Below are 12,216 nucleotides of genomic sequence, written 5' to 3'. Positions count from 1 at the left end.
CACTCTCTGGTAAAACTTGGGTGTTTAAAATTTGCTCAACACTGTGTCAAATGCTTATCTCATCTATTATCTATTTGATGTGGTAAAATTCCCATTGCACAACAGACTGGCATCATCATAATTATGACGAATTCATTTTTGTATGCCCTGCAGCACTTAGCCTGATGCCTCATATACAGTAGGCACTCAATAAATATTCAACGAATGAAACTAACCATCATAGTCAGGACTCAATGCTCTGTATTGTGGTTATAAAACATAACCAAGGTCAAATTTTAGCCATAAAAAAAAAAAAGCAGAACATCATTCCACATTTGAAAAATTTAATAGACCTTTAAATGAGAGTTTTAATTCAGTTAACAACTAAAATACACACAAGCATAATTTAGTAATTAAAAAGATCTATCAGAAAGGTAAGGACATTCTGAAAAATGCTAAGAAAACGTGCCTTTATTCATATTATATACACCATGAAACATTTTCCATTCTTTTAGTTTCTTCAAAATTTAAATTCTGCTTGTTTCTCAATTAAATTTTTTCTTGACAGATGCTGAATATTGACCTATTTTTTCCCCGGACAATACCAATAGGCTACCCAACTATGTGATTATAATTGCTTTTAGCACTTAAATTTAAGAGACTGTGGCTCAGTATTTAAAAAATAAATTAATAAAAAAGAATTAGGAGGAAAATGAAAGCACAAACACCACATGATAAAAACAATCACTCCTTCCAAATCAGAAAATGGCATAAGCATTATTTTACTTAACCTACTTAGAGCATACAATACCCATATACAAATAAAGTAGAACCTGTAGCCCAGGATGGTACAGTGGCTATCACTAATAAATTGTCAGTTGACAATATAAACAAAAATGAATGGAATATCAAATTAAAAAAAACTTGTTTTTAGCTTAATGGTTGGTGTAGAATGTACAGTAGGGGTTGGCTGCCTGGTAGCTGCTTTAGCTTTGCTGGCTTGGCTTGCTCGAACAGCAGTTTCCAAACGTACTTTCAATTCAGGAGCCGCTCCCATTACTGTCTTGAAAGCATGTGGATACAGAGGTCCAATATGCATTAAATTCTGGAGCGCAAACTCATGAAGATCCTTGGAAACTGTGCTTGCTGAGGCAAAAGAGTTTTCATCCAGCAGGTAAGAGATCAAAGTGGGAACTAAAAGGGCAAGTAACTGGACTCCTGCAAATAACAATGATACATTCTGAAGATCATCACGAATTTGTCAATTACAATAAACTTTAATTTTAAAATTAGGCAATTACCACAATAGTCTCAATCATAATAAAACATAAGCAGATAGAATCTGTTTTAGACCTCAATAATAACTCATATTAAATATTTACTTAGTGCAAGCTATGTTAGGGCTGAAGACCAGGTTTGTTAAGATTATGTTTTAGATTTATATTAATTTGTTTTATTAAACAAAAAATACAAAAAATTTAAGAAAACAGAGGGTCACAGGGGAAGAGAGGAAAAATAAAACAAGATGATATCAGAGAGAGAGACAAACAAGAGACTCAAATCTAGGAAACAAACTGAGGATTGCTGGAGGGGAAGGGACATAGGGTAACTCGATGATGGACATTAAAGAGGGCAAGTGATGTAATGAGCACTGAGTGTTATATACGACTAAAGAATCACTGACCTCTACCTCTGAAACTAATAATATATTACATGTTAATTAACTGAATTTAAATTTTAAGAAAAGGCAAACAAAAAAAATGCTGGCCATTTGGTGAAATGTACTCAGTACGATCATGACATTTTTAAGGGCATTTCAGAATAGGGAGGTTAGAATAGGAAACAGAACCTGAGCAGCATCCCTTTACTGTTATTTAACTAAAACTAGGTATTCCTTCTTTTTAAAATAGAAATACAACTTTTTCCCATTTTATTATCCCCTCAAACCCACAGTAAGTAAGGGGGAAATATCTCAAAAAGAATCAAATATGTAGAATTTAGGGTTAAAAAACAAGAACCCATGTCTGGCTGACATAAATTCAAAGCCCTGAGAGATTTATTTGGAGAGTTAATCCCACTTATTAGTCTCTTTGTCTTCCCATATTAACAACTCCATCCTGGAACATAAGTTTCATTAAAGCTGGTATTTTTCTTAAGAAAAAAATGTGATCATATATACGTATGTATCTGATAATAAACATTGAGAATCGTGCTTTTTCCACTTTTAATTTCTGTTAATTTTTGTAGAATGATAGTAGCCAAGGCTGTAGGGGAGCAGGAAGCACCTGATCCAGAACATGGAATACAACACTCACTGACCTCAAGAAAGACAATGATGATAATCATGAGGCCTTTCCAGAACCCTAATCCCACTTTGCCCCTGTGAGCCACCCAGGCGCCCTGCTACTCACAATACTTAAACAAAGGAGAGGTTAAAATTGATTAGGACACTATTATAGCTATTTAGTAATGAGATGATTAGATATAAGAATAGAAAGCAAGATTCTCTTGAATCCTAGAGAAGTTTCAAAAGAAGGTAAGACAAGTTCTGAGTAGTAGATTGAATAAAGATGATGAGAATTAAGACTCAAATATAATTCCAATGTCTTTGCTTATAACCTTGGTCATGTTGAGTATAAAAACATTCACTGCCTATTTATGTAATGGATACTGCAAAGTTAAAAACAAAAAATTAGCATTTGCCAACTGTTGTGAAGAAAGATGAGTGACAAAACAAATTTAAAAGCTAGAAAATTCACCCTCTGGGAATTATATTACTATATTTTATATAACTATATATTATAGTTTTAAGTGTTAGTGAGATATATCAGCAATAAGCATTATCATGGTTTCTTCATTTTTTAATAGACTGCTTCATTGAGATAACAGATGCATTGTATTTGTAGGAAGACTTTTGAGAGTTGTAGTAAAATTGGCATTTAAAAAAAATTAAGATAAATATAAGGCTGAATGCATGCAAAAACCAAAGGGAAATGAGTCCTATAAATGGGATATGATGGCATTTACCAGGAAGATAACATCAAATGAATGAATGAATGAATGAATGAATGAACATATATGATATAATGAGATGGCCACCATGTACCTTTGGTTTTGGCCATGATGGTCACAAACACAGGCCATGATGTCAGCCACATTATTTCTATCCAAATAATCTACTGATATCTAATTTCTTTTTTTTTTTTAAGATTTTATTTATTTATTCATGAGAGAGAGAGAGAGAGAGAGAGAGGCAGAGACACAGGCAGAGGGAGAAGCAGGCTCCATGCAGGGAGCCTGATGTGGGACTCAATCCTGGGACCCCAGGATCACGCCCTGGGCTGAAGGCAGGCGCTAAACCGCAGAGCCACCCAGGGAACCCTTCTACTGATATCTAATTTCAACTAAACTTATCAACTCCCAAAGAGTCTTTCTTCCTGACTTTTCCAATTTTGATACTCCTTCCACACTTCTTTCAGGGAACAGTTCTGTTTTGGCTCTCCTCTTTTGCTCCCTATAACTCATAACTCATCAACTCAGGTCAGTTTTTTTCATAACTACCTCTGCATTTCTCCTTTTCCACTTTCATGGTTCTGGATTATTATTATTATTATTTTTTAAAAGATTTTATTTATTTGAGGGAGAGAGCACAAATGCATGCAGGCACGTGTGTGTGTGTGTGTGTGTGTGTGTGTGTGTGTGTGTTGTGGGGAAGAGCAGAGGGGGAGGGAGAGGGACAGGCAGATTCCAAGCGCAGAGTGCAGAACCCGACTCAGGGTCCAATCTCCAGACCCCAGACCACCATCAGAGCCAAAACCAAGAGTCAGATGCCACCTAGGAGTCCCTAGGTTATTATTTTATTTTAAAATCTTATTTTATTTTTTAAGATTTTATTTATTTATTCATGACACACACACACACACACAGAGGCAGAGACACAGGCAGAGGGAGAAGCAGGCTCCATGCAGGGAGCCTGACGTGGGACTCGATCCTGGGTCTCCAGGATCACACCCTGGGCCCAAGGCAGGCGCTAAACCGCTGAGCCACCCAGGGATCCCAAGGGTTATTATTTTATAGTGAAGCTCTTAAAATAACTTTTTCAAAGCCTCTACCTTCCAATTTCCTGTCAGTTTTTTAAAGGGAAAAACAAAAAAAAATCCGATAGAAAAAATGGATATAACTGTTATTTGAAGAGTAATCTGGCAACATATATTAAAAGCCTTAAAAACATGCACTTCCTTCAATCTCCAGTAATTTCATGTTAAGAAATTTATCTGATAGATATAATAAAAAATGTGTGCAAAGATATCTGTACAAGGATACTCATCTCAGTTATTTACGATATTGAAAAATTAGAAAAAAAAAAGAAAAATTAGAAACAGCTTAATGTTCAATCACAGTTCAAAAAGCATAGTCTTTCTGCAACAATTAAAAGTCATATTTCTAAAAACAAATCTTAGACTGTGATGAAATCAAAGGAATAAAGAAGAGTAGGAATTAAGCTGCCTAAGTCTGAGTAAATGGATGTATCTGGTAGCTTTTCCTTGTTTTTATTTAAAGATTTTATTTGTTTGTTTGAGAGACAGAGAGAGAAAGTGAGGGAGAGAGAACATGAGCAGGGGACAGGGAGGAGAAGCAGGCCCCTGGCTGAGCAGGCTTGATTCCAGGACCCTGGGATCATGACCTGAGCCAAAGGCAGCCACTTAACTAACTGAGCCACCCAGGCGCCCCTCTGGTAGCTTTTCATTAAATAAAAATAATTTTTAAATTTCAAAATTGGAGGTATTTTAATAATGATGTTTAGCATTAATATTAATCTAATCCTATTTGTTATAAAGCTTGTGTACTTGTATTATGACACCATAATAAATTATTTTTATAAATCAATTAAATATCGACATTTTTCCTAGTTCTTAAATAGTACATTCCTAGAAGAAAAAAATCAATGTGTTGAAATGCCATCAGTAATTTGTTTTAACCTCTTGCTCATAAAAAAGTGAATTTGAATCACCTCAATACATTGTTAGTAGTATGAGCAAAAATATTAATCTTTCAGATAGTAACCACTCCTTAGTAAACTTATTGCAATGGCCTGTGTCCAATATCAAATAAGAAGTATATATACATGTATACACACACACACACACACACACACACACACACACAGTTCTTCATTTTGGATTATTGTGTTTTTATTAAGAATACTTACTATTCTGTTCTTCCCCAAGAGCAACTAATGTTTCCAGAACTTTGATTCCTTCTTGAACAGCTAAAAGTTCTGTGCTACTGGCTGGTCTATTTCTTTCAACAGCTTTCAGCTTTTCAACCACTATTGGAGCTAAAGAATGGATATAGGGGGTTGATAGGGCACGATTGGAATGCTGAAAGACTGAGAGGAGAAGCTGGTAACATTTGGCTTGAACCTATAAAAGAAAATCATTTAATTAATTAACATGTGTGATAGTTCTTATTTGCTGTATAATCACACTGCAACTTAATATATGCTGAAAAGATGTGATATTGCAGAATGAAAATAAAAATGTGGGATGAATAAATGCCATTTTCTATTTATGGAAATGAAGTTAGAATAATGAAACTTCCAAAATTAAATTAAGTTAGAATAATGAAACCCCCAAAATTAATTAAAATTAATTAAATAAATATTCCTTACGCGGTAACTGCCAAATTACCAAGCTTACATAATTCATATATTTCTATAGTGTGGAAGAAGCTAGGAATTCCAATATATGTTTTTTATTTTTTCTTTACTTGACAATTGTCCTTTTCACTTTAACCTATTTAGTGAGGAAAGCTAGTATCTAAATGATGTCAAACACTGCTATAAAAATACACTAGACAACTCAAGTTCATTTGAATTCCCTGGAAATGACTGCTTATGCCAATTTAAGTTTTCCAGGACTAGAAAGTAAAATCTCATTGGCTCCACTTTAGCTTAAAAAGACTTCATACTAACAACAACAACAACAATAAAAGGAAGACCCATCACCATATGGGTCAAATAGTAGAATAAAGCAGTTTCAGCACTTTGGTAGAAGAGAAGTTGCCAGACCTTGCTGGGCATAAGAGATACTTGGGCAGTATTTTTAAAATACAGACTTATGATTCAGGAAGACAGTAGCAGAGTCTAGGAATCATGTTACTAAACTGATTTTTTTCTGATGTGCAGCAGGACTGAGAATATCTCTAGACTCTGACATTGTGAAACCAAAAAAAAATGTATTTTCTAGAAAAACTTCATCAAAACATGTAATATACATGTAATATAATGTAATATAATAAACATGTAATATAATAAAACTTATAATATAAATTGATTCTTTAATGTTTTTGGTGCCATTAAGTAAACAGTGAAAAATATGATCATAGACTCATGTAAAATTTCTATCAATATAAGCCAGAGTTAATCAAACATTTCAGATATTGGAAAATATTTTGCATGTATAAATATGCATACACACATGTGTCTCCAAGTGCTTAAAGTGAGTAACCTTTGCAGCTTTTCTATTCAAAAGCTATATAACAAATATTTAGGTTTTCATTTGATGTATCACCATTTTAATGAATCAATCTAAAATTTTACTGATAAAGTGGAATTTTACCACTGTGTTTAAGTGTAACTTACCCATGGGTCACATGAATTTAATGCATTTTTAAATCTGTTCATGCAGCCATTCTGTAATGACTGGACTCCTATTATTTCACTACTAGCAGACCACAGGAAGAGTGCAATTGCTGTTAGCATGCTTACTTCATCAGGCATAGGCATGGAATCTTCTGAAATATATGAATAATATTAAAATATGTGAAAAATTAAAGCAATGTGCTATTTCCAACATGTTTTGGAACTCCAATCTTGAATAACCCTCTCTCCTAACCCACACACTGCCTAAATCTAATACAATCCATAAACAACTTTATGAATAGAACTCATCTACTACTAAGGAAACGGAGATACTTTATTAAGAGTCCTGTATTTAAATTCTTTTTTCCTTTTTTGGATGGTACGATATTAACTAAAAAAAAAATTCCAGCATAAATCTTAACAAGGGAAAGCAAATTTGAGTAGGAACAATAACACAGTAATAAAGAATTACTTAAAACTTATGTAGCTATGTAACTTCTTTATAGTTTAAATTTATAAAAAAATTTCCACATACTTTCCTTCCAACAACGTTAAGTGATTATAAAATATTCTAAGTAATTTAAAAATCCACAGTAGACCTATAAATTTTATACAACCATAATCTAAAATATCTGGCACAATTTCTTGAACACAGTATTCTCATAATTTTAGAGAACTTCTTTCTATCACAATCATTTATGTGAGGATAGATACCCTAATGGAAATATAGTATGTAATTAGAAATACAGGAAATATTTACATTTATTCTAAAGAAAACTATTTTTAAACATCTAAGAGATCTATACTATTTTATCATGATTTATTTCATGGCTGAACTTACTACCATTCTTTCTGTATAAATTTGAACTAATTTGGAAACTGCAAATACTCAATACAATCAATAATTTATCAGGAGTATGAACATATATATTTGGTATGTTAACATTATGTAATAATTAGGGTACTGGCATACAATAGAATGGGCTAAGAACAATGGTTGAAAAGAAGTTTGTTAATTTAACACACACACACACAAAAAAAGAGATGCAAAATTTGAAGGATTTAGCAAACCTACAATCATCTAAGTCATACCTCTTAAAAACCCAACTCCATAGTAGGAATATTATTGCAGGTGAAATGAGAACAATTTCTAACTCAGAGTTTGTGACAATGTAAGCAATTTTTTGTTGGAAAATTAACACTTTATTTTAAAATTGTGACTTTAACGGGCACCTGGGTTGCTCAGTCCATTAAGTGTCTGCCTTTGGCTCAGATCATGATCTCAGAGTCCTGGGATCAAGCCCCACGTTGGGCTCCCTACTCAGTGGGGAGCCTGCTTCTCCCTCTGCCTCTGGCTACTGGTCCCCCTGATTGTGTTCTCTTTCTGTCAAATAAATAAATAAAACATTTTAAAAATAAAAATAAAAAAACAAAATTGTGACTTTAAGATTTGCCATTTATTTTTTTACTTTTTAGAGATTTTATTTATTCATGAGAGACATAAGAGAGAGGCAGAGACATATGCAGAGGGAGAAGCAGGCTCCCTGTGGGGAGCCCAATACGGGACTTAATCCCAGGACCCCAGGATCATGACCTGAGCCCAAGGCAAATGTCAACCACTGAGCCACCCTGGTGTCCCCAAGATTTGCCATTTAAATATGGTTTTCTACTAAAAGAAATCAGGAAAGGTGTTTTGGAGCGGTGATAGGTTCCAGAACACGAATAGGAAAAATGCAAGGTAAGCCTGCTATTTCTTGCTGCAGAAAAATAAAAATGTGCTCAAGAAATAATGGGGATATGCCAAAATGACAATAATGGGTCCATTGAATTAAATAAAGGATCATAAATCTGATAGTAATAAACAATAAACATATAAGAAAATAATAAATGAGGGCAAGGAAAAAGCTCAGTGAAATGCTAGCTAATATATGTAAAAGGAAGAAAATACAGAAGTTAGAAAATTATCATTTTGACATCATCACAGTAATAACTGTGCAGGTACAAGAGATGTTAAAACCACTGGGTATGCGGGCACCTAACTGGCTCAGTTGGTGGAGTATGCGACTCTTGATCTCAGGGTCCTGAGTTCAAGCCCCATGCTGCAGGTAGGGTTTACTTAAGAAAAAACAAAAAAACCAAAAAACCCAAAAACTAATGGGTGAAAGCTTGATGGGGAACAGATAACTGACAGAGTTTCAAATTATGTCTCCACAAATTCCTTATTAATTGTAAAAGGGAAAAATATCAACTTTATAGTGGAGAAATATGACAGATACCATCTTAATGAAGTTATTAAAGTTAAGACTCCTAATAATGGGATGAAGCAATATTATATACCTCCTTACAAGATGCACTGAGAAAGACATAAAAATATTCATATAGTCTTCCTTCCAAAAAAGCAAAACCTGAATCTAATGATGAGAAAAAAAAAAATCATGCAATTCCAAACTGAAAACCAATCTATAAAATAGATGTCTGTATTTTTAAAAAAACATTAGCATCATGAAAAATTTTTTAAAAAAGTTGAATGACTGCCTCAGACTAAAGAAGATGAAAGCAGGGATCTCTGGGTGGCTCAGCGGTTTGGCGCCTGCTTTTGGCCCAGGGCGCAATCCTGGAGACCCAGGATCGAATCCCAAGTCGGGCTCCCGGTGCATGGAGCCTGCTTCTCCCTCTGCCTGTGTCTCTGCCTCTCTCTCTCTCTCTCTGTGACTATCACAAATAAATAAAAAATTAAAAAAAAGAAGATGAAAGCATTAGGACAACTAAGTACAGTGCATGATCATGGACTATATCCTATATAAAAAGAAAAGCTTCTATAGTCATTATTAGGACAATTGGTAAAATTTGTATCTGAACAATAATAGCATTATATCGATGTTAAATTGCCTACATTTGAGAATTCTTCTGTGGTTATGTAAGAGAACATTCTTGTTCATAGGACATCCATGAAGCATTTAGTAGTGAGTCATGATGACTTCAGTGTATTCTCAAACAGGTCAGCAAAATTAACAATGATATTAACAATAACATGCAGATTACAGAGTAATAAAATTAAAATGTGGCAAAATGTTAACAGTTGATGAATCTAGGAGAAGGGTATACTGTAGTTTACTATACCATTCTTATAACTTTGTAAAAAGTTTGAAGTCTATTTCATAATTGAAATTTTTAAAAATGAAAAAATAATGCCAGCAATCTTAAGAGTATATGCTATACCCAAGGAGATTTTACATACATGCATGTGTTTGTTCATGTGAGTACACACACATGCACATTTTTTCGAAGTGGAAGTCTCAGATTTTATACTAAGAAATATGATTTCCTAAATAAAAATTCTCTATTACAAAATTATCCTTGTAAAGCAAAGGATTCTGCTTGCCTTATTTGCAAATACTATACAAATAATACCTCTGGCCTGATCTCCACTTCATACTGTCTCCTGAAAATTCATTTCTGGACAGAATATCTTAGGCAAGTTAATTTTCTTATCATACCTTTAAATCAACTTAATATTAATGAACTAGACTGATAAAACATCAAAACCTTCCCATATAGCTGACAATTGGGAAAACACATGATGTTTTTAAAAAAGATTTAATTAATTTATTTGACAGAAAGAGAGAGAGAGCAAGCAGGGGGAGCTGCAGAGGGAGAGGGAGAAGCAGAGTCCCCGCTGAACAGGGAGCCTGATGCCTGGCTCAATCCCAAGACCCTCAGATCATGACCCGAGCTGATGGCAGACTCTTTTTTTTTTTAAGATTTTATTTATTTATTCATTCATGAGGCAGAGAGAGAGAGAGAGAGAGAGGCAGAGAGAGAAGCAGGCTCCATGCAGGGAGCCCGATGTGGGACTCGATCCTAGGACTCCAGGATCACGCCCTGGGCCAAAGGCAGGCGCTAAACCGTGATGGCAGACTCCTAACTAAGCCACCCAGGTGCCCCAAAAACATGATTATTGACTATGACACTGCCCCATGAAAATTAAAACAATATTTATATTCTTAAACACTTAACTATTTCTTTATCTTGTTATTCATATCTATTTACACACATATACATATATATAAATATGGCATTTAATATTTCTTTCATTAAAAACCTGCTTTAAAAGCCAAACATTAACTCATGATAAAGCTAAAATAGTTTCAGTAGCATTAATAAAACTAATTAATTTTTCTCTTTCAAATAATTAATATTAAAAAATTCAGATAATAAAAATAATACATGGCCATTGTTTAACAATATAAAAATAGGGACACCTGGGTGGCTCAGCGGTTTAGCGCCTGCCTTTGGCCCAGGGCGTGATCCTGGAGACCCAAGATCGAGTCCCACATCAGGCTCCCTACAGGGGGCCTGCTTCTCCCTCTGACTGTGTCTCTGCCTCTATGTGTCTCTCATGAATGGATGAATAAAATCTAAAAAAAAAAATATATATATATATATATATATATATATATATATATATATATATATATATATATAAATGGTCTAGGGAAGAAATAAAACTTGAAATTCTACTACCCAGTGACAGTTTAACTTCTAATGATTTTATTTATTTATATATTTGAGAGAGAGAGAGAGAGAGAGAGAGAGTACATGTAAGCATGAGGGCAGGGGAAAGAGGAAAGGAAAGAAAATAATCTCAAGCAGACTCCATGCTGAATGTGGAGCCATTTCACAATCATGACCTGATCATGACCTGAGCCAAATCAAGAGCTGTATGCTCAACCAACTGAGCTACCCAGGCACCCTGTGATTTAATCTCTAGGTTCTGTTTGAAATTCTTCTGGCCTGGGGTATTTTTTTTTTAACTATACATTACTGTTTTAATTTATTTGGCATTTATTTTGAGTCATAATATAAGGTGAGGGCGTAATTGGAACTGGTATCTCAAAGAGCTGATACAAACCATTTGAAGAATAATGAATGTGCTTTTACATTCTCATGTGGATAAATGTCTGTTTTAAAGCAATTTGTGTGTTTCATTGCTCTATCTCTTGATTCAAGGGCTTGCTTCCACAGTCTTAGTGTGGACATGTTTTAATAGATGATAGGTGACATGGTAAATCTTTATTCTTTTTCAGTACTTGTGACATTTTCTTTACAACAGAAATAAAATGAGAGAAAAAAGTCAAACACAGAAGAAAAATGGACAAAAATGTGAATAAACATTTCCTCCCAAATTAAACAGAAGCATGAAAAATGCTTATAACTCACTAGGAAAATGAGAAATGCAAATTAAGACAATAAAACAGTACATTTTGCCCATCAGATAGCAAAACTTAAAAGTCTGAAATACCAAGTATTGGTGAGGACATGTAGAAATAGAGATTATCCTACACTGCTGGTGGGTGTGTAAATTCATATGGCTACTTTGGAGAATGATTTGGCCATGTCTGATAAAATTAAAATGTGCCATCAATTCCGCTTCTGGGGTATTCTCTAGCAAATCTCATAGCATAAGTGCATGAAGATTTATAAAGATGTTCACGGTAGCAATTTTTATAATGGGGAAAAAATCAGAAATAGCAGAAATATCAATGGACAGGGGAATGAATAATAATTAAAAAACATATAGTTTTCATGTGATG

The 12,216-nt window shown here is 34.1% G+C and overlaps 1 protein-coding gene across 5 annotated transcripts in view; it reads right to left on the bottom strand.

Annotated features, from left to right (window-relative positions):
- Positions 1–306: 306 nt before the first annotated feature.
- The window catches only part of HEATR5B (HEAT repeat containing 5B), a 98,800-nt gene continuing 86,890 nt past the window's right edge, over positions 307–12,216 (bottom strand). For 3 of the 5 annotated variants that reach the window (XM_026018993.2, XM_026018994.2, XM_026018995.2), the window contains exons 34-36: positions 6,623–6,774; positions 5,189–5,402; positions 307–1,197 (exon numbers count right to left, since the gene is read on the bottom strand). In XM_026018993.2, the coding sequence (XP_025874778.1) occupies positions 893–1,197; positions 5,189–5,402; positions 6,623–6,774 (671 nt within the window). In that variant the 3' untranslated portion in view covers positions 307–892. Of the gene's footprint in view, positions 1,198–5,188; positions 5,403–6,622; positions 6,775–7,802; positions 8,007–12,216 lie in introns of those variants that run through there. The other 2 variants (XM_072767296.1, XM_072767297.1) reach the window with 2 other exon arrangements.

Source organism: Vulpes vulpes, chromosome 8 (genome assembly GCF_048418805.1).
Source record: "Vulpes vulpes isolate BD-2025 chromosome 8, VulVul3, whole genome shotgun sequence".
NCBI lineage: Eukaryota > Metazoa > Chordata > Mammalia > Carnivora > Canidae > Vulpes > Vulpes vulpes.
Note: the sequence above shows the minus strand (reverse complement) of the source record. Positions and strands in the feature narration are given on the sequence as shown.